The 24,061-nt window shown below is 41.1% G+C and overlaps 3 protein-coding genes across 3 annotated transcripts; all 3 read right to left on the minus strand.

Annotated features, from left to right (window-relative positions):
* Window positions 1–6,629: 6,629 nt before the first annotated feature.
* On the minus strand, window positions 6,630–7,481 carry LOC102705730 (probable CCR4-associated factor 1 homolog 11). The gene has a single exon (XM_040525160.1). The coding sequence runs from the start codon at window positions 7,479–7,481 to the stop codon at window positions 6,630–6,632; it is 852 nt and encodes a 283-aa protein (XP_040381094.1).
* Window positions 7,482–16,763: 9,282 nt separating this feature from the next.
* On the minus strand, window positions 16,764–17,609 carry LOC102715123 (probable CCR4-associated factor 1 homolog 11). Its single transcript, XM_040525161.1, has one exon. The coding sequence runs from the start codon at window positions 17,607–17,609 to the stop codon at window positions 16,764–16,766; it is 846 nt and encodes a 281-aa protein (XP_040381095.1).
* Window positions 17,610–20,798: 3,189 nt separating this feature from the next.
* Window positions 20,799–23,070, minus strand: LOC107304353. Its single transcript, XM_040525162.1, has 5 exons — window positions 22,774–23,070; window positions 22,472–22,697; window positions 21,990–22,404; window positions 21,409–21,754; window positions 20,799–21,332 (listed from the first exon to the last, which is right to left on the minus strand). The coding sequence occupies exons 1-5, from the start codon at window positions 23,068–23,070 to the stop codon at window positions 20,799–20,801; spliced, it is 1,818 nt and encodes a 605-aa protein (XP_040381096.1).
* Between the last annotated feature and the right edge of the window lie 991 nt (window positions 23,071–24,061).

Raw genomic sequence — 24,061 nt, forward strand, 5'->3', positions numbered from 1 at the left:
AAGAGAAAAGATCAATCGAGAAAAGATCACATCAATCGGATTTGTAATTGTCATCTCATTGTTTCTATAAGAGATAAAAATAAAATCACATACATATATACATATGTACGTATATACATACATATCCATGAATGAGGACCAAATACATTTCACATTCACTCTCACAGGCCAGAAAATACCACATTAATCGAAAAATGATTGGAATTAAAACTTTGGAATTAAATAAAAAGAAAAATAATAAAAAAGAGTCCATGTATAAATACAGTTTAGAAAAATTCAATCCAAATTTTGGACTAAAAAATTTATAATAATTTATATTGAGGTAAGAGTCCATCTATAAATACAATCAGGAAATCTCTAAAATTTTGGTTAAAAAGAATCCGATTAGAAATACAATTTCGGAATTAAAAATAAAGAAAAATTCAATGTGTAAATTATAGTTTCAAAAAAAATCCAAATTTTAGATTAAAAATTTAAAAATAATTGGAATGGTGTTATTGGGGATAGTGACAGCACCTACTATTATATTGAAGATAGAGATGGAGACACTACAACAAATCTGGGCTTCTGTGACGATTACCTGATGACAGAACCCATGTCTATCATAATCAGAGGCTATTTATGACGACTGTTCACAGGATAAAAACTATTTATGACCAAACTGTATCTCTGTCATAAACATCGTCAAAGTATACTCTGCATGGACTCTATGATGATAGCACGATGACAATAGTAGATCGTCATAAAATATAGAACTATTAATTTTTTAAAACAAAATAGGTCTTTTGGAATAGGACAAGAAAAATCAATCATATTCGTATTCATAGATGGTTCATCACATTAGTAATATATATATACCCTCAGACAGCCAAAGTAATCTCATATTTACGCCAGATATTTCTCTTGATAATATATATAACTCTCATGTGCTAGAAAATCTCATATTAATCCAACAAAATAATTAGATTAGAAATACAATTTCAAAATTTAAAATAAAAAACAATATAAAGAGTCCATGTGTAAATACAGTTTACATTTTTTAAAATAATTGATATTAGGGGAGATTCTTTCTATAAATACAATTTGTAAACATCTAAATCTGATTAGAAATATAATTTCAAAATTAAAAATAAAGAAAAATAATATAAAAGAGTCCATGTATAAATATAGCTAAAATATCCAAATTTCGGATTAAAAATTCTAAAATAATTAATATTGAGAGAAGTGTCCATCTATAAATGCAATTTAGAAACATCTAGAATCAATTTAGAAATACAATTTTAGAATTAAAAATAAAGAAAAATAATATAAAAGAGTTATGTGTAAATACAATTTAGTAAGTTTCCATGTAAAAATAAACTAAAAATATAATTTCGAATTAACATATAAAAATTAATTGTTATCAAAGAGACCATATATAAAACAATGCTAGCCGCACATATTGTGCGGGCCACCATGCTAGTTTATACATAAACAAAATATTATATATAGAAATATTTTCACTCGTGAATTTCGTACAACAATCAAAATAATCTACTCTAAAATCAGAATAATAATGATTTATAATAATTGATTTAGGTGACAAATTTTTTGTGTTAATTTTATAATCCATTGTCTAATATATTGGACGCTAAAAAATTATAACAAACAACAATTTAGATTTGGGACTAAAATCTAAATTTTAATAATCAGTTTGTTCTATGCGGTGGCGACTACCCCCGCTAACGAGCCCTCATCCTAATCACCCTAATCGATGCAAGTTGAGAGCAAATACAGTTAACTCATGATCAGACCGACGGACGACATAAATACTCCGTGCTTATACAGATACCACACTAAGAAACTTTTTTCTAACTAATTGAATGTCTGTGCTTTGCGAAGAATAAAAATATATTATGTTATTTCTACGATAAACAGAAAAATATTTTTCATAAAATATATGACCATCTTTTTTATATAGGAAATATCCATATCAATTTGATTTTATAATGATATCCATCTAGATTTAGTAGATTTTTAATATTACGAAGTTAACGGGGTAAATTTTAAAATGCAATGGGAGTAGGTGAAGCCTCAAGTGGTGGTGGCAGATTTACTGCTACCACAACTGGAGGCTTTCATAGTACTCTCTCCGTTTTATAATGTAAGATATTTGATTTTTTTACTTGCGATGTTTAATCATTTGTCTTATTCAAAAAATTATGGAAATATAATTTATTTTGTTTGTGACTTCATTATTAAAAGAGCTTTAAGTACGACTTGTTATTGTTTTATATTTGTACTAAATTTTAGGTTAACAACATCATCTATAAAAATACGGAGGTATTAATAGACAACGCATCAATTTGGCAAGAAAATAAGAAGAACGTTGGAACACAAAGTAAGTGACTTAAGCTCGGAGCCTACACACATAGAGTATAAAGTTGTTTTGCACCTTAGCAATCTCTCAAGTACATATATGTTGTACTACCCTAACAATTGTCTAAGAGATTTGCTCCAGTCCAATAATAAGTATCTTGAGATACTGGTACCTCGATGTACCAAGTCGTTTTCATCATTGGGTCCAGGTGAGTAGGATGTGCACTATTAGATCCAACAATCTGAAATGATTTGGTATCACGAGGTACTGGTACCTCGAGATACTTTTTGTTGGACTATAAAATTGCTCTTGTCTAGAAGAACATGCACACTCTAATGAGATTTTGCTCTAGTCCAACAAAAAGTATCTCAAGGAGGTACCAAATTATTTCTCCACTATTGAATCTAGCTGAGTAGGATGCGCTGTTAGATGTATCTGTACCTCGAAGTACTTTTTGTTGAACCGTAAAATTGCTCCACTCTGGTACCTCAAATCACAGCATAAATTGGCTGCAAAGCATCAATCTTTATATAGACCAGACACACATAAATTTTCTCGGGGCTTACAAGCTTGAGAACATCTAACAACACTGTGGATCTACAGAGTACACGATTGACGGATCAGACTTTTCTTTGACGACGAAGCCGAGTTACTGCAGCAGGGCACTGGGATTTCTCTGGGGCAATCCGGAGCGTTTCCATGTCGCGGCGGTCAATGTGGTTGTGCAGTGAAACCGTCGCCATCCTCTTCATCTCCCCTGCTGGCAAACCCTGAGCTTCGCCTGCCGCGCTTTGGCGATGAGCTCGCTCATCTTACTACCAGCCAGAGGTAGTGAGTCTCTCTCGGTCAGCGACTCCTCCTTGATCTTGTCTTCCTCGGCGACCTGCGGCTCCGATGGTTTCGTGATGCACTCGTTGGCTGGTGGCTTGATGAGCGGTGATGCGTCGAGGTCGAGGGGATCCTCATGCACCGGTAGAGGGGAGACGCCTCCACTGGTTTTGATCAACTCCTCTTCCTGCTCAGCGACGAGCGCCACAGCTTCGACGGGAGGATGATCTGCAGTTCTTGGCCTGCTGCTCCCGCTGTTACCCTCGTCTTCTTCGTCGGAGTCGCTTCCAGAGCCGCTGCCCGAGGACGATGATGGCTGGCTGCGTGATGATCTAGGGGAGTACTCACCGGTGCTTGAAGTGTTGCATGAGCTAGGACGAGTTGCAGGGGAGGAGTCACCGACGATGTCAATGCACTCATCGGCTTCTGGCTCGACGGGTGGCACCGGTAGAGGAGAGACGCCGCCGGTGATGGCGGGCAGCTCCTCTTCTTGCTCTGCCACCGGTGATAAGACAACGGGGTTGTACGCCGGTAGGGTGGCGCCGACGCCGAAGATATCGATTTCCATCTCGGCGGGGCAGCTCCCATCGGTGATCTCGCCGTCCTCGAGTTCGCAAGGCGACGAGCGGGAAACGGCGGCGGACGCACCCTCTGCGTCGTTCTGGGCCATGGTCATGATCACGGTCGGCTTCGTCACGCCTGCAGGAGACTCGTTCCTGCCGCGGCGATGGAACGGGCGGGCCTTGGGGCGCGCCGCCGCCGGGGAGAGCACCGCGCCACCACGGGCGACCTTGCGTGCGACCAAAGCCTCCGCTTTCCTGACGAGGGCTTGCACCGCCTCCATCTCCGAGCGGCAGCGCTTCTTCAGGCGGGAGCAGCCGCCGGCGCTCGCCATTGCTGACGGAGAATTTGGTGGCGGTGTGGAAGAGGAGATGGCGAGCGAGACGAGGATGTCGAGCGGTGATCGCCTTGTGCGTGTGGTGGTGACGCCGCAAGAACGAAGCGCAAATGCAAATGTTAATTGGCACGGCGATCGTTGGCGCCCTTTTATTGCCGGCTGATGCTCCGATTCCGAGTACGCACCACGCAGGGGATTCCGAGTAGGATTCCCATTCCGAGTAGGATGACAAAAAGGGCTCGCGCGCAGCCCTGCGGCCGTCGGGCCATGTAGCACCGGGTGATCAGCGACTTCTTGCGTCAGTAAGCTCTTCTGCTCCGGGACGTGGGGGTGGACGGTGTCGTCGTGGCCTATGCATGCGTGGTCGAATTATTCCATGTTGATTACAACAAAGCCGTAATTAGGCTTCTCTTATCTGGTATACTTTTCTTTTTTTTTTTTACCCCGTCTTCTCCGACTGAATCGCTGCACTGCTGAATCCAAAGCAGCGCCAGTGCGCCACGAAGTTCGTCCAGGTCATGTAACACTCAAAGTGGAATGATTTGAGAAGGATATCACCATGGTCTTTACGCTTATATTTAGGCTTATAACCCAAATTTTAAATTTTCAATCTTAAATTTTGAGCTGATTTTACAGTTTTTTTCATCATAGTTGATTTTTCAGCCTTTACTTTCTTTTGTCCTTCGTTTTTGTCTATCTTTTCCATTTCTTATTTTCATATCTCTTCTTTTCCATTCTTCTCCCCCGTGCAAGACCATCTTCTCCCCATGCATAAGTCTTATATGTCGTACAATAGTAGAATGGTGAATTGAAATCTATATTGAATGTGAATTTATCATCCTATTGAAGCGAAACATCTTTTTGGTTTTTCATGAACAAAATTAGAAACGTAATCATAATGCTACTGCAATTCTAGATTTATTATTAATGGTATATTATACTTGGACTTTTTTTAAAAGTAAAAGCTAAATTACATTCCCACTTTACTGATTTCATTTAGGTGTCGCGTGTGTCAGGATCAACAAACATTCTAACGCGACATGGGTATTAGTGGCGTGAGTGTATGCAAGAGCTAACTCAAATGCTCAGGCATGAATGCAATTTGTTGTTTGATCATTTTGACTATGTAATTTGAGGTTTTGTTAACTTTTCCACTGGATTATAAAAATCCATGAAAAAGAAAAAAAAAGTAATTTGTAGTATTTGGTATGAAAACCTTCTACTTGAAATAGAAATGAACAAAAAATTTCGACCTTGTACTTAGAAAAAATATATATGAAAAATAGTTCCCTCGGTAAACTTTTAAGGTAAACAAAATATTTCTATTCAGGAATGTGAAAGTAAAATATTTTGTTTCATAAACTGTCCACATAAATATACATAAACTTTAAATATAAAATAAAATATTTCTAGTCATAAACTTTAAATACAAAGAAAATATTTCTGTTCATAAAATTTATACATAAATAAAATATTATATATAGAAATATTTTTAGTCGTGAATTTCGTACAACAATCAAAATAATCTACTCTAAAATAAGAATAATAATGATTTATAATAATTGATTTAGGTGACAATGTTTTGTGTTAATTTTATAATCTATTGTCTAATATATTGGATGCTAAAAAATTATAACAAACAACAATTTAGATATGGGACTAAAATATAAATTTTAATAATCAATTTGTTCTATGCGGTGGCGACTGTCCCCCGCTAACGAGCCCTAATCCTAATCTCTACCGCTAATCACCCTAATCGATGTAAAAGTTGAGAGCAAATACAGCTAACTCAATCGTCACGTGATTGGATCGACGGACGACGTAAATACTCCGTGCTTATACAGATACCACACAAACAAACTTTTTCCTAACATGTTGAATGTCTGTGTTTTACGAAGGATAAAAACATATTATGTTATTTGTACAATAAACAAAATTTTTTTTTATAAAATATGTGACCATCTTTTTTATATAGGAAATATCCATATCAATTTGATTTTATATAGATATCCATCTAGATTCGATAGATTTTTAATATTACGAAGTTAAGTGGGTAAATTATAAAATGCAATGGGAGTAGGTGAAGCCTCAAGTGGTGGTGGCAGATTCACTGCTACCACCACTGGAGGCTTTCATAGTACTCCCTCCGTTTCATAATGTAAGATATTTGATTTTTTTTACTTGCGATGTTTAATCATTTGTCTTATTCAAAAAATTATGGAAATATAATTTATTTTGCTTGTGACTTACTTCATTATTAAAAGAGCTTTAAGTACGACTTGTCATTTTTTTATATTTGTACTAAATTTTTGAATGATACAAATGGTCAAACGTTACAACTAAAAAAGTTAAAAATCTTATATTATAAAACGGAGGTAGTAGTAAAGATACACACGAGTTCTACGTATGGTAGAATTGAAGAACACATAGACCTGATGCCTAGGAAGACAATTCACAAATAATAAAGTGGTAGAATGGACTATCCCATGAATTGTTCTTCTCACAACACAACGGTGGTGGTCCGATCTTCATCTTCTCCTGTGTTCACCTGAAGTAGAGACCACAGAGCTGGAGGGATTGCCTCTGCAAGCAGCTAGCTTCGACCGTCTCCTTCAGCGTCTCGAAAACTCGAAGGGTCAGTGCTGCGCCGGCGCCGGCGACCACGCCGTGCACCTGCTCCGCTGGAACGATGCCGAGGCGCTCGGCGAGTTTCGTCAGCGCGCCAGTGTGCCCCGGGTGGTGCTCCCTGGATATCTTCTTCACGTCGTAGACGCCGCGGCCGAAGACGGAGGCCACCCTCTTGGTGAAGCCGTCGAGGCTGTCCGGGAGCTTGCTCCCGGTGAGAATCACGACGGCATATGCCACGTGGTACCCGCCGGCGAACGTCGCCCAGGACGGCCGTGCCCGGATCAGGCCGGAGTCCCAGAGCAGCCATCGCAGCCTGCAGCTCTCGATGCCGTCGCGCGGTAGCCTACCGAAGTCGACGCCGCGAGCTTGAAGATACTCGATGGAGTTGGGGTCCCTCAGGTCGGCGGGGTTATTCACGTTGAAACCCTTCAAATTGAACTCGAAAACGAGCGGCTCGCCGTCGCCGTCGCCGGCGCGGATGGCGAGCCCGACCTGGATCGGCCTGAGAGCGTCGACGTTAGCCCTTACCTCCTGGTACCTCTCCTCAGCTGTGAGCTTCTCGTACGGCTTCCGCTCGCCGGCGTTCTGGACGACGAAAGGGCAGCCTGGATACTGGACCGTGAGCGCGACGTGGCGGGCTCGGCGCGCGACGGAGCGGACGATGTCGGACACAACCTTGAAGTTGTCGTCCCACACGGAGCGGACGCCGGCGCCGTTCATGGCCGGCGCTGGCATGGTGGCAGGGAAGGCGGACGACGACGATGACATTATTGGCAGGGAAGGCAGGCGAACTCTGAATTGGTGCTCGCAATCGCAACGATCGACGTCGATGCGGGGCGATGTCTCTATCCCATGCATATATAGTGCCACGCACGCACGTAGGAATCGGATTCGGCTTCGGCCGCTGCATGCAGAGCAGTTACAGATGAACGTATTCACAAAGTTACTAACGGGCCCACGCATCCTGACCACGGCTCTCCTCGGCTAATGTTTCTTTGAATTTGAAATGAGAGAAAAAAATAACATCTCGCATGGTACGTTGCCGTAGGCTCTGTTTGTTTGCCCACGTTAACAAATCGAGATTTTCTTTTTTTTAGCACGCTTCTCAAACCGGCCACTGAGCAGTGTGTTTTTAAATATTTTATATAGGAAAAATATTGATTTAAAAAATCATAGCAATTCATTTTTCAAGGTTTTATATAGCCAATAATTAATTAATCATATGCAATTTACTGTGATGTTTTTTGGGCCGGTTATCTAACCCACTAAACGATGCGGCCATGGTCCGCTCACCCATGCAGTACTCGCTCGTCAATCTCCTGGCAACCAGTACTGCGCTCATCCATCGGTGATGTAACCTGCTGTCGATGGCGTCGGAGAGAACCATGGGTTTGTTGCTCATGATCCAAGCCAAGCTATGGCGTTCCCTAGCCGCCCGCCCCCCAGACATGGATCTTCCAAGAGGTGAAGAGGTTTCTCCTGGCTCGAGGTATCAATCTTTCTATGGGCTAACTGGGTCAGCTTCGCATTGATGGTATTAACCTAGCCAATTTGTACTGCTTTTCGGGCATCCGGGTTGAGGAAGACAGTGCCAGTCGATGTGATGATCGGGCTAGTTCGGCGAGTGTCGATGACACCAACGGTTTCTCCTCTAGCGGCGCCAACAGATCATCGGTGGTTTCTGATACATCAACTTCTAGCTGGGTTCGAAGGCACGGATTCTAGAAAATATATCAAGGTTGTGAAGTTGTCAGTGCTCAACAAGAGTTTGTGCTCCATCAGCATTTCATCGTTCGTTGCGTGTGTGTCATGCGCATGATGAGGTTTATTAAGATTTCCAGTTGTGCCTTTGAGATTTTACACAGGATTTATGGAGTGTAGGGTTAGGAGTCGGCGAACTTCTCAGAAAAGGTGTATGAACCTGGCAGCATTTGCACCCTCGAGGCCACTATCAAAAACTTGATCGGGAAGAAGACGTGTACGCAAGGTTACAAAGCACACCATAGGCCTGGCCTATCTTTTGATTGCTTACAAGAGGCCTATGATTTCTACAACCTGTACTCATGGGAAGTTGGGTTCGGCATCAGGTACATGACTACTACAAATGTGATTTTCATGTACGAGACACTATTATTTTTGTAAACGGACGATAACTAGTGGCGTCTGCAAAAATCGAGGATTATTTTCCCATACGACTGCTTAAGTGGCCCGTATGAAAAAAATCGATTTCTCCATGCGGGTCTCTTAGGAGGGCCGCATGCAAAAATGAGGTCATTTTTGCATGATGCTCACTTAAGCGTCGGCATGGGAAAATTGATTTTTCCATACGGGCCACTTAAGCAATCGTATGTGAAAATAAAATTTGAAAATTTGAAAAATTTAAAACTACTGTATCTCACTCATATGAACTCTAAATTGGATGATTTTTTCCTAAATGTTTCCAAAATCATGCTTTATCATGTTATTGTGTTCTTACTGGTATTATATTGGCTATTTTTTCTTGTGACTTTGTTTTATCAATTAAAAATTTGAATTTCAAAACTTCAAATAATATTTTGATGTAGTAAACGATTTCAACCGAAAAAGTTATCAATAACAAAGTTGTATAACTCATCAAGATCTAAAATTTCTATTTTGGTTATTTCTTTCTCCAACAAAGTGATTTATAAAATTGTTCATAAAATGTACTTCTCCTATAAAACTATACAAGAGATGTAGAAAAGATGTACATTTTGTGAACGATCTTACAAATCACTTTGTCCGGTTGAAGAAATGACCAAAATAGAAGTTATAGACCTTGATGAGTTATACAACTTTGTTGTTGATGACTTTTTCAGATGAAATCATTTAGTATTTGAAAATGTTGTTTGAAGTCGTCATAATTTGAAATTCATATTCAAATTGTTTAAACAAAGTCATATAGAAAAATGACCAATACAAAAGTTATAGATCTTTATAAGTTATACAACTTTGTTTTTGACAACTTTTCCATTTGAAATCATTTAGTACATTAAAATTATTTGAATTTTTATATTTTAAAAATTCAAATTTTATATAGTTCAATCAAACTCGGATGAAGAAATGAATCACTTTGTTGGAGATTTTATATAGTTCAATCAACGAGTTCTACAACTTTGTTTTTGGCAATTTTTTCATACAAGTTCATTTAATATCATAAAATTTGATTTGAAGTTCTCATATTTTTAAATTAATTTTTTAATAACTATTTTCGCATGCGGTCTACCTAAGGAGCTGCATATAAAAATCTATTTTTGCATGCGGTTCCTTGAAGTGGATCGTATGTAATTTTTTCCCTCCCGAGCACTTGAAAAATTTTCATGTCTTCTACTCTCCCATCCTCTCTTTGATGGCTCACCCCAATCTTTTTCTTTCTCTTCCTCTCTCTCACTCTCTTTCTCTTCCTCTCTCTTTCTCCTCGATCTACGCCAGGCCGAGGAGGAGGTGGCAGGAGCGGGTGGCACGACCGAGGAGCCGGCGTCGGGAGCGGGTGACGGGCGCCGCAGCCGAGCAGCGGGCGACGGGGGCCGCGGCGAGAAGAAGACGGCAGGAGCAAGTGACAGCGGCGGGCAACGGTTGGGTGGCGCGGATCCGGCGCAGGGGGCCCTCCCTCGCGCGGATCTGGCGGCGGCGGTCAATGGCCGGACGGCCGGGCGACGCAGGGGCCCTCCCTCACGCGGATGGGAGCGAGTGGCGGCGGTGCATGGGCGATGACGTACGCTCTATTTGTTTGCCCACGTTAACAAATCGAGATTTTCTCTTTTTTTAGCACGCTTCTCAAACCGGCCACTGAGCAGTGTGTTTTTAAATATTTTATATAGGAAACTATTGATTTAAAAATCATAGCAATTCATTTTTAAGGGTTTTATATAGCTAATAATTAATTAATCATATGCTAATTTATTGTGATGTTTTTCGCGCCGGTTATCATATGATAATGAGGTCATTTTTGCATGTGGCTCACTTCAGCGCCCGCATAAAAAAATCAAATTTTCCATATGGGCCACTTAACCAACCATATGCGAAAATAAAATTTGAAAAATTTAAAACTAGTGTATCTCACTCATGTGAACTTCAAATTGGATGATTTTTTTTCTAAATGTTTCTAAAATCATGCTCTATCATTGTGTTCTTACTGGTATTATATTGGCTATTTTTTCTTGTGACTTTGTTTTATCAATTAAAAATTTGAATTTCAAAACTTCAAATAATACTTTGAAGTAGTAAACAATTTCAACCAAAAAAGTCATCAATAACAAAGTTGTATAACTCATCAAGATCTATAACTTCCATTTTGGTCATTTCTTTCTCCGACAAAGTGATTTATAAGATTATTCACAAAATATACTTCTCTTGTAAAACTATCCAATACATTTTGTGAACAATCTTATAAATCACTTTTTCGGATAAAGAAATGATCAAAATAAAAGTTATAGATCTTGATGAGTTATACAACATTATTATTGATGACTTTTCCAGATGAAATTATTTAGTATTTGAAAATATTGTTTGAAGTTGTCATAATTTGAAATTCATATTCAAACTATTCAAACAAAGTCATATAGAAAAAATACCAATATAAAAGTTATAGATCTTTATAAGTTATACAACTTTGTTTTTGACAACTTTTCCATTTGAAATCTTTTACTACCTAAAAATTATTTGAATTTTTTATATTTTAAAAATTCAAATTTTATATAGTTTGTGGGATACCTATACCGGGGGTATCCAGAGACTACACGAATATGTACGGTCAATAGGGTACCGAATAGGAAGGATAATATTTCTGCATGGTAGCGGCTAGGAGCCTGGTACGTATCGGATTGCATGCCGTGTACTTCGGGCCATAACAAAATTGGGATAGATCTTAGTCTTGTTAGATTAGAACTCTATCATATCTGAAGCCCCTTCCCCAGTATATAAGGAGGACGGGGCGCCCCCTTGAGAGCAACCGAGATTCATCTACGCAATACGATCGCCAAGCAAGAGTAAGGTATTATCTCGCCACGTCGAGAGCCTGAACCTGGGTAAATCGTCTCGCTCTTCATCTTAACCATCGAAATCCGAGCCCGATAGCCACCCTATAAGTTCATTGTTAACATCAATCGTCGACATAGTTCAATCAAACTTGGATGAAGAAATGAACAAAAAAAATTGGTAGACCTTAACGAGTTCTACGACTTTCTTTTTGGCAACTTTTTCTTACAAGTTTATTTAATGTCATAAAATTTGATTTGAAGTTCTCACATTTTTAAATCATCTTTTCTTCTCTATTTCTCCATCATCATTTGCATCTCTGATGGATAGTTCTTTACTTCGGTGACTGCGTCCCCTTCTGTGTCGTCTCGGTCCTCTACCTTGGTGACTGCGTCCCCTTCTGTGTCATCCCTTGTCTCTCTCCTCTATTCCCTCCCGCAGTCATAGCGGGAGTGTCATGAACGATAGCGATGACACAGACGCTTTTGACTATAGTGTCAAGGATGATTTGTTGTAATGTTTGTCGAGATAGTCGATCATGTGGTAGCCGTAGTCGTCGTAGACATGATAGTTGATGTAGCCGCATATAGCCGAAGGCGAAAAAAATTAGAGACGAAGCTGCGATCATAGATGAGGCACCTTGCGGATGTCAGAGGATGCCATTGGAAACGTCTTGCATATGTCAGAGGATGTCCTTGGGTCATCTTGCAAATGTCAGAGAACGCTATTGACCTCGGGTCACCAATTTTTTGTTGTACTCCGTACGCCGTGTAGGAGATCACCACCATAGTGATGCTAGGTTGATGCAGTCTTTGCCCATCGTAGATGACGCGGTCGATGCCGTCGTTGATGAAGCGTCTTGCAGAGATTTCTGTCAGATGACGCGAGATGAATGTCCATCGTTATGGACGTAGCAGCGTCGTGTTGTTCCCATGTTAATGTAGACCATCAGTGATGTATCGATGCATGTTGTTGACGGACGTGGAGGCTTGGTGAAGACGTCGGATGCTTGATGCAGTGTTTGCTTGTTGGTTGATTGATGTCGCCGCTCCTCTGCTTCTGCCGCTTAGAATTTGATGGATTTTATAGCGAGAAGAATCTAATCTAATCTATAGATGATATATAGTGGCTAAAGAGAAATTTATCTAATACGAATTATTAGAGAAAATTTAATCTATCAATAATTTCCGGAGAGATGGCTAATTGAAAGGAAGAAAATAATTGATACATGCACTATATCTGTGCTGAAAATTAATGACGCATGGCCGTCGTCCTTGCCGCCCCCTTGCCGTTGATCTGCACGGAGAGATGGAAAGCTGGCGATGCAGGCTGCCACCGAGATTGACAGCTCGCGATGCATGTTTGCCACCGCGCGGAGGTCTGATTTGCTGCTCGGTTGGATGGCTCGCGGCTGCTGCCGGCGTGCCGACCTGGGCTTAAAATAGATAACTAGTTTTGAAATCAAGGCTTTAATACCATATGGAAAATATTACATACAAAGAGAAACTTGAATTACAAGATAAATATTCTATCGTATATCTTTAAGATCTTATTTTATCTCTAGAATTTATATTGGACTCTGTTATTTCTAGTCGTATGTATCTATTTTTTTCTCCCTTCCTTCCTTTCTCTTATTTTCCATGGGGAGCCCCTACCCGCTAGATCCACCCCTGTGTCCACCCACGGGTTGCGTGCAGCTCGTGCGGCGGTGCTCGTCATCGTCGTCGTCGGCGCCGCCGGCGGACACGGGCGGCACATCGCGAAGCGCGCGCCAGACCACGTTGTTGCACTTGAAGCCGGAGCCAAAGCCGATCGGCCCTTGGCCTAGGTGTAGCCGATCTCGTACGAGAGCGAGCTACTACTGGTGTTGCTGAACTGGTGAAGCCTGCACTTGCTCGGCTCCATGTCGCCATCGCCGAGGCTGAGGCTGCGCTGCACCTCCTCCAACACGGGCCGGCCGCCGTGCACGCATAAGTGCTCGGACGCTCGCCACAAGTCCGGGGTCGATGTAGGGCTGCACGCCGCGGGCGCGGAGGACGCGCCGGAGCACCAGCGATCGGAGGAACTTGAGGTGCTAGGAGAGCGGGAGGACGAGTGAGCCGAGGGTGGTGATGTTCGTCTTCAGCGCATCACCGGCGACGGCCATCGGCTCCCGCACCAGCGACACGCCTACCTTCCCGCCGCCGTCCTTGAGCTGGTACACGCAGCTAAAAGCACCAGTGGGTGGCGCCCTGTGCGCCGTGTGAAGCGGTCGGTACTTGGCTAGCCAGGCGTCGGCGCGACGGATGGATAGCAGAGCCGCCGCGCCCCCATGCGGAAGATGCATTTAGAAGCAGCATCGAGCAGTCGTTGCCGAAGTATCAGTTGAGCGTGACTTTCTCGGTAGTCACCACGACGGCGTAGTTGTTGGTGTTGGCCTGGAGGATATAGTGGGCGAGGTTGATGGCGATGAGTCCGGCGCGGTGGAAGAGCAGATGCGGAGGCGGGGGCCGGTGGCAGCGAAGAAGTGGCGGCCTGCGACGACGGCTTCGGTTCGGTGGCAGCGGCGAGCGTCGGCGAGAAGCGGCGACAGCGGCGGCGGCGCATGAGGCTGCGTGCGTGGGTGCGTGGGGCGATGCGCGTGGGTGGGTGTGCTGCTTTTTTCTGTTGCGTGCGACGTGTGTATTTCTTTTTCTGTTTTAAACACGACGTGGGATTTTCTTTTTCTTTTAGGTGCGATCTTTCTTATTTAATTTTTAGGTGCGTGCGTTGGTCACTTTTTACGGGAGTGTGAAGGATGACGACTGTCCCTTTTACAGTAGTAAAGAAGATATGGATTTTGCATCTTCAGATTTGTCTGTGTTTTGGTCGATGCAGGTTTAGTTTGGTTCGAGCACTGGTAGCGTGTTCATATTTAATGCACTGCCATGGATGGGCTGGGCTTACTAACTTTGTGAGCCTAAAGCAATTGATGGATGGACCTTGGAGCTCGGAATCTCATCTCAACTTTTTTTTTAATCATATTCTTGTCGAGCACAGACAAATGATCACCATATGATTGAAACAAAGCAAAACGATTTTTTGACACAATTCATACCTTAGTATGAAAAAAATACCTTTTACTTGTAAAAAATTAAAATTTTAAAATAAATTATGCATACATAGTAAACATATAATTAGTTTACAGAGCATATGTCACATCAGAAAGCTTATAATTGAGAATAGTAAATTATACTCAATATCATAAATAAAATAAATAAAATGGATGGCATTTTATCAACGAAGGAATTGAAGATGGAGATACACTAAAACCTATCATATCATTTTCAATAAGTTCTTCGAGTCATACTCTATTTAATCATTTTATTTGATGTAAATATTTAATTTTAAACACTACACCCTGACCGTTACTAAGAACATTTTGATTTTCAAATTTTCTATTTCTCCATTTTTCTTGCCCGTGCAAGGCCATCTTCTCCCCCACAAAAGCCTTATATGTCGTTCAATTATAGCATGGTGGACTGAAATATGCGTTGAATGTGAATTTATCATCCTATTAAAGCAAAACATCTTTTTGGTTTATTATAAACAAAAGTACAAATGTAATCATAATGCCACTGTGATTCCATATATTTTGTTAATTATACTTTTTCTTAGACCTTTTTAAAAAGTAAAAACTAAATTACGTACGCACTTTACTGATTCCATTTAGGTGTCACGTGTGTCAAGGGTCAACTAACACTTTAACACGACAAGGGTATTAGTCGTGTGAGTGTGTGCAAGTGCTAGCTCAAAAGCTCATTTTGCCTATGTAATTTGAGGTTTTGTTAACTTGTCCCATTAAATATTAAAAATCCTTTGCACTATATTATAAAAAATCCATGAAAAAGAAAAAAAAGTAATTTATAGCATTTGGTATGAAGACCTTATACATGAAAAAAAATGAACAAAAAAAATTCAAGCTTCTACTCGAAAAAATATATATGAAAAATAGTTCCCTCCGTAAACTTTGTACGTAAACAAAATATTTGTATTCAGGAACATTTATATAAGTAAAATATTTTGATTCATAAACTGTTTATATAAACATACATAAACTTTAAACATAAAATAAAGTATTTCACTTGCAATCAAAATAATCTACCCTAAAATCAGAATAATAATGATATATAATAACAGATTTAGGTGACAAATTTTTTGTATTAATTTTACAATTTATTGTCAAATATATTTGATAATAAAAAAATTATAACAAACGACAAGTTAGTATTGGGACTAAAATCTAAATTTTAATAATTAATTTGTTGTAGGCGGTGGCGACTGCCCCCACTAACACGCCTGATCCTAATCTCTACCGCTAATCACATTCAACGCACGCACTACAAATTTTTTTTTAAACATGCCTCCCCTCACCCTTTAGAGCACCGCCAACAGAATGGTCATCTCACTTGCTATAATTAAATTTAATAATTTTGCATAAAAAGTGTTCTCCGAGAGAGTAACTATTTAACTTGCATGCCCATTTGAATAGCTAAACTTAAGTCCTTAATGGCCAAATCTAGCAACTCATTCTTCCTCTACTAGCACAATTGCTATGTGGAACCCCTTGTCATCCTCCCCTTGCTAGGATTTAGAGAGTGGGGATGGATAGTCTCTTGGATATGAACTCTGTGAATTCGAGTTGCCAAAACTAAAATGAATGATTAAAATTCGATTTGGAGAATTAAAATTTAGTCATTCTCTTGGAGATGCTGTTAGAGAAGACGACTTCATGCATTGGGCCATGAAGCCAATTCGATGTAAGTTCAGCGCAAATACAATTAACTCAATCGTCACGTGATCGGACCGACGGACGACGTAAATACTCCGTGCTTATACAGACACCACACTAAGAAACTTTTTCCTAATACACACACCAGTTCTACGTACGGTAGAATTGAAGAACACATAGACTTGATAATCACACGAGCCTTGGAAGACAATTCACAAATAATAAAGTGGTAGAATGGACTATCCCATTAATCTGTTCTTCTCACAACACAACGGTGGTGCTCCGATGTCCATCTTCTCCTATGTTCACCTGAAGTGGAGACCACAGAGCTCGAGGGATTGCCCCTGTAAGCAGCTAGCTTCGACCGTCTCCTTCAGCGTCTCGAAAACTCGAAGGGCCAGCGCGGCGCCGGCGCCGGCGACCACGCCGTGCACCTGCTCCGCCGGCACGATGCCGAGGCGCTCGGCGAGTTTCGTCAGCGCACCGGTGTGCCCCGGGTGGTGCTCCCTGGATATCTTCTTCACGTCGTAGATGCCGCGGCCGAAGACAGAGGCCACCCTCTCGGTGAAGCTGTCGAGGCTGGCCGGGAGCTCCCTCCCGGTGAGAATACTGACGGCGTACGCCACGTGGTACCCGCCGGCGAACGTCGCCCAGGACGGCCGTGCCCGGATCAGGCCGGAGTCCCAGAGCAGCCACCGCAGCCTGCAGCTCTCGATGCCGTCGCGCGGCAGCCTACTGAACTCGACGCCGCGGGCTTCAAGATACTGGATAGACTTGGGGTCCCTCAGGTCGGCGGGGTTATTGATGTCAAAGCCCCTCAAATTGAACTCGAAAACGAGCGGCTCGCCGTCGCCGGCGCGGATGGCGAGCCCGACCTGGATCGGCCTGAGAGCGTCGACGTTAGCCCTCACCTCCTGGTACCTCTCCTCAGCTGTGAGCTTCTCGTACGGCTTCCGCTCGCCGGCGTTCTGGACGACGAAAGGGCAGCCTGGATACTGCACGGTGAGTGCGACGTGGCGGGCTCGGCGCGCGACGGAGCGGACGATGTCGGACACGGCCTTGAAGTTGTGGTCCCACACCGAGCGGACGCCAGTGCCGTTCATGGTCGGCGCTGGTATGGTGGCAGGGAGGGCTGACGATGACGACGACATTGCAGTTGCAGGCGCCGCGTCTGATCAAACACCGATCGAATTGGTGCTCGCAAGTCACAATCGCAATGAGTGGCGCTAGGATTGATATGGACTATATACTGGGGAGGGGTCCAGATTGACGTCGATGCGGGTGGCAGGGTCGGACTCGGCATGCATCCCATGCAAACAAACTACGAGTCCGACCGCGCCACGCTCTCACGTACGAATCAGCGCCCGTGTAAAAATCGGATTCGGCCGTGCATGCATGCATGCACCACGTACATCGTCCTTGCTATTCTGCACTCCCTGGCCCTCAAATTCTGCTTTGCTAATCAGACTAAGTGCTTCACCACGGGATTAAAAAGAATAATTTCATATAAAATTACATTTAAAACATATATATGTTTCATGTATATATAATTTAATATTGACCAGTCCGATAAACATATATACTCCATATATATTTTAATAAATAATATAGTTAATGAACAACGTACGATCATGAACGCGGACCAGCACCTATGCTAAGAACCTAAGCTCCTATGCTAACAACTCATGGACCTGCTCCGTCAGTCGGGTTCAAAAACATATCAAATCACCTCTAAATTTCGATTTATATGGCTCATTAGATTTTTTATATCAAAATCGTGTAGCACGCTAATTTTTTTATTTTGGAGATTTTTAAATATTTTTTGAGATTTTAAAGTGACCGTACTACATTAATAAAATAATCAATGTGTTATGTATCACATTTAAAAATCTAAAAAAAATACTTAAAAATATGAAAAAATAAAAAATTTTGCGTGCTACAAGATTTTGATACAAAGAATCTAGTGAGCCATATAAATCAAAATTTAGAGGTGATTTAATATGTTTTTGCACCCCGACTCACGGAGCAGCCCGTGAGTTGCAACTCACCGTAGCTATATATATATATATATATATATATGGTACAAAAGTGCAGGAATTATGCAGTAACATGACGACAAAAGTGCAGTAACAAGACAACTAGTTTACAGTAACAATGTTGAAACATACCCATCAGGGATCTATTTTTTAAAACAATTTTTTGAAAACAATATGGTACAAAAGTTATTGAAATATAATATATGAGGTGAGAGATAAAGTTGTTTAAAGTTTGAAATCTTAAGAAATATCTATGTAATAATAACGCTATGTTGCTATAAAATATGTGTATTGTTGCTGCACAATTGTAGTAACGTCGTGATAGAAGTGCAGTAACATCGTGATATATGTGCAGGAACATGTGTGTTGCACAATTACAGTAACGTCGTGATAGAAATACAGTAGCATCACAATAGAAGTATAGTAACATCATGACAATCATGACAGTATACTGTTTATAGTACAACTAAGGCGTATGAGAGAGCTAAAATATTGTATTCCCAATCTTTAGAGAGCAATATCTCATGTATTTTATATTATTTTTCAAAACCGTTTTCACCGCACTGGTTAAAAAAATGTGATTTAAAAAACTAGATGTGTCATGACTATATTTTAACGTTGTTACTGCATTTTATATGACATGTTACTGTATTTTTGTCGCCGTGTTACTACACTTTTTAGATAGACGAGAGTTGACAAAGGTAGGGCGTGGAAAAAGGTCAAAAGACGGATTTGACCGGTGGGAGAGAGCTTTGACCAGGCTAGAAGAGGGGGGCTTACAATACCTTATTGTATGAGGGTGCACATATTAGTTTTGCTATATATATATATATATATATATATATATATATATATATATATATATATATATATATATATATATATATATATATATATATATATATATATATATATATATATATATATTGTACAACTCTGGAACGGTGGGTTGATATTCGATTGGGACATGGATTTCATATATATCATATCGAAACAAAACAATGTTTGCTTAATTTCTTTAAAGAAATAATAATTGAATCCTAACGCTATTGCAATTCCATTTTTATTGTTAATTATATCTTGACTTAGGTTTTTTTAAAAAATTAAAGGTAAATTACGTTTTCACTTTAATGGCTCCATTTTTGTTATGCACCAGGCCAGTGAATCAACCGAATCCATATGCGTGTGTTTGGTTGCTTGATCCATCCTAGCCTGGTCCATCTCTCTAATCCAGACTGAGTTTGCCCTATTTCTGTACATGCAGATGCGCTTGTTTGGTTGCCTGTATTGAATGAGCCTGGATATGGTTAGATGTTGTTTGGTTGCCTGTAGTAAAAGATTGCATGTAGGAGATGCTGTTTAGTTGGATTAAACATGTGCTGAGTGTAAATATCTTCTCTTTTATACTGAGATTTATCCTATGCTTTACAATAAAAATCATGTGTATATGTCCAAATTGAAGTTGGGTCACGCTTTTTCATGCACGTTCATCATCAACGTGAGAACATGCATGAATTAAATCTGATTTTGGCTTGACACAGATTTTGGCTTGAAATAAAAAACTCACCATAACCACTGCTGCACTCTCCTCATCTACTGTTGACACACCAAATTTATTAATTGGCTAGCTGCATGTCCCAACGTTATCAGTGAATGTATATATAAAATTTTTGATGCAACATAACAGTTCCTGCATAATTCCAAAAGAAGAGCTATTAAAACTAAGAAGCAATTGTTGATTCAAATCTCAGTGCATCTATGGCAGCATACCGAAGAATCTATTCAGATTGCTTCACACCGTAAGGTCACAACCATAGTCGAGAAGGTTCAGACCTGTAAGTGCAAACGCACAGTACGAAAAAATTGAGTGTTGTAGCTGCATCTAAACACCCTTGGCAATAACAAGTGCAACTAAAATCTGCTCACATCAATCAACAAGAGATGACAGTAAATGGTAAGAACAATAAAACAAGCCAGGGATCATATCTCAAATAATAAAACAAAGCTGAAATGAAATAAGCATAATCTGAAAAGTATGGCATCCATTTCCACCTTAGCCAACATGTGACCATGTTCACTAGAAAAGAGTATTTGTCCACTACCACCTTAAAGTTTAGCCATATCTCCCTACCAAAAATACTTGGTGTCACTGCCACCTTTAACAGTAGTTAACTTAGATTACATAATATGGTATCTAGGTACCACCTCTTCATAATAGTTAGCTAAATAGTTAGATCACATCATCAGGGGTTGGTGTTCCTCTAGGTACTTCTTAACCCAGCGAGCACGACGCTCCTCGTTCTTCTAAATGTATACAAGACTTGTTGCCTTGTTGTTAGTCAGATAAGTTAGAACAAGCTCTAGCTGATCCTCTGTAAAACCAGGAAGATTTAGCACTGAATCAGACAGCTCAGGGTGCACCTCCGTATGAGTAGTAGCACGTATTGCTGCAGCCACCTCACGCACAGATTTTGTCATGTTGGTGATGAGAGCAGCCTCACCTTCGACAACAGCATGGGTTTTCTTTCTCTTCCTATCTGAGCTAGATCCTCCTCCTGTGAGGTCATTCGTGGGAACAAATCCGTCACGAGCAGGCCCAACTCCACTTCCTTGAGCAGCGGTGCCACATTCAGGACCAGCCATACCTCCAGCAATACCATACCCAATAGTCCCATCAAGAGGACCAAGATCACTTTCAGCCATGTCAGCAGGTTTTCCAAGAGCTTCATTTGACCCCATGGCATACTTTCCTGTAGCTTGCCCATTGGAAAAAATGGTTGCCATTTGTGTATAGTTCTCAAGGGGCACATTGAGAAACTCGGCATCCTTAGGGTGGTCCTGTAGGAACAAATTAAATGGTTAGAGTAAAGTGAGATACAGACTTAACAAATTAAATGGCTAGTTAGACACAGACCTTGACATGTCCTATGTAGTGCTCATCTTCTAGGACAATTGTTGAGTTTTGATCATCCCACAGAGCCCCACTGATGTCTTTAAGCCTAGTGATACGCACCCACCGTTGACGCCATTTGCGAAGATGGTTATAAACCTGGGTTCCACTAATGTCAAGGCCATAGTGATCAGATAAAGATCTAGCCACTTGGTTCAGTTGAACTTCCTTGAAACCCTTGTCAGTCCTTACACCCTCTGCTATAAGTTCAACAATTTTTTTTAGCATAAAACTTGACATGTAGCTTGTCCAACGCAAGGCTACCTGGTGTCCACCTTGGCCACCATTCCCACTAGCAGCCTCAGCCATCCTACACATGAATTAAATTCAAAAACACGGATCTGAATAGAAAAGGCATATGTAACAGAAATTCAAAAATATGCTTGAAAGAAAGGTACACATCAATATATAGTACATACACATCATTATTCAATACAATCATGCAAGAATAGAAAATGGTACAACACCATAAATAGTACATACATAGGAAGGTACACATCAATAGCTAATTAAATCAAATTCTAGATGACTCTCTATTATTCCACATATCAGTGGCTATGTCATCTCTAATTTGTGCCATTCCCCTATTGTCTTCCTCTATGTCACCTGGGTCATCTTCATCCCTATCATTTGCACGCCATTCAGCCTCTAATGGCACATGCTGATCGTTCCCAAACTGAAGTATCCAATTATGAAGTATGCAGCACGCAAGAACTAACTTTACTTGGGTCTTGTATGGATGGAAAGGCTTGCTATATAGTATCTTGAAGCTGTTTTTGAGGGCGCCAAATGCTCGCTCGATCGTGACCCTTAAAGAGGAATGTCTTAGATTAAACAACTCTCTCGAATTGCGAGGATAGTTTCTGCTATGAAACTCCTTCAAATGGTATCTAGTGCCACGGTATGGTGGAAGAAACCCCGGTCTAGCAACATATCCAGCGTCAACGAGATAGTATTTCCCTAGAAGACAAAAGGTATGAGTGTAATCGTCATATTTGCTGATCTAAAGCTAAGACATCTCTATTACCTGCTGGGACACTAAGACCATCATCCCTTTCCAAGGCATCTGCAAGTATGAGGGCATCATGTGCAGATCCTTCCCACCCAGCAAGTACGTAGGTAAATCTAAGGCCAAAATCCACTGCAGCCATTACATTCTGGGTTATTTCCTTCTTCCTACCCCTAAAGGCAGCAGACATTGCAGCTGGTACTCGAGCAAGCACATGAGTCCCGTCTATTGCACCAATGCAATCCTAATGATCAGTGGAGAATATTAGGATGGGATTGTAAATAGAAAATATTTTTCAAGTTGCATAGAATGAAAAATACCTTGAAATAAGGGTTGAATCTCCCATTGGATGAAATTTTCAAATTGGTCTCGGTTGATGGTGGTTTTATCATCTCATTTCGTAGCTCACCAACAGCATATAATACCTCCTTGAAGTATCTACTAATAGTTTCAATTGACCTCCTAAATGTTGGCTGCATAGCTCTAAATCTATGATTGTGGCCTACAACAAGGAGAAACATGGCAACTTGTTCTTCCACTGAGCTATGTATATTGTCCCGCAATAGTTCTCTTTCTCGGAACAAGTTACACAGCCAAAAAAAAGGGGCTCTTCTCATTCTGAGTTGATTTAAACAATTTGTATCATCTGTATGATAGATGAAACGAAGGTTTGACTGCCTAGCTACGTCTCTTTCGGACATTGGGCCATATGAGATCCTAGGGATACTCATTCTAGCTCTTCGTATAACAAAAATGGTGTAAGCATGCAACATTGCAACTAACACAGCTGCTTTAGCAATTAAGGCCTGTCGAATACGTCGCATTTCTTCCATCTATGCCAATAAAATATATAATACATAGTCAAGACAGAAGAAAAATGGATGGTGCTGACAATGCCTACATCTATCAGTTAACCTAGTGCTACATCCAGTAGCACACAATCACTGACAATGGAAATAAAATAGACACCAAGGTTTTACTGTCATGCTGAACACAACCATGGAGACAACAAATACAACTAATATTCATGCAAATCAAATTGAAAAGTGACTAGATCTAGGTGAGACAATAAATAATCACACTAAAGAACCGAGTACCAACATGCAGGTTCAAGCAGTGCAAGCCTTCAACATTTAATCCTCAAAAACCAACCCAGAAAATGGCAGCTTTTAATAGTTCTAGAAGATTTAGTATGGGGAAATGCTCTTGGTCTGCTCACATGCCAGTAAATCAAGAGTAGATGAAAGAACATGAGGGGAAAGAATGAGCGTGTGTTTCACTTACCACTTACCAGAGTACAACAAGAAGGGAGATGGAGGTGGCAGGCAGGAGAGACAGAGGCTGGCAGGAAGAGCTCGGCGAAGGAGGATCTAGCTGGAGGACGAGGACGGTGACCGACGCGGAGCCCACCGGACCAAGAGTGGGAGGAGAACGAGCACGGGGGAGAACAGCGACCGGTGACAGACTTGCGTGAGCTCAGGCGGCAGCAGACAGGCGTGGACCGGCGCGGGCTCCAGTGTGGACCGGCGCGAGCTCGGGCGGCGGCGGACCGACGTGGGCTCCGGCGTGGACCGGTGCAGGCTCGGGTGGCGGCGGACCGTCGTGGAC

This window comes from Oryza brachyantha, chromosome 6 (genome assembly GCF_000231095.2).
Source record: "Oryza brachyantha chromosome 6, ObraRS2, whole genome shotgun sequence".
Taxonomy (NCBI): domain Eukaryota; kingdom Viridiplantae; phylum Streptophyta; class Magnoliopsida; order Poales; family Poaceae; genus Oryza; species Oryza brachyantha.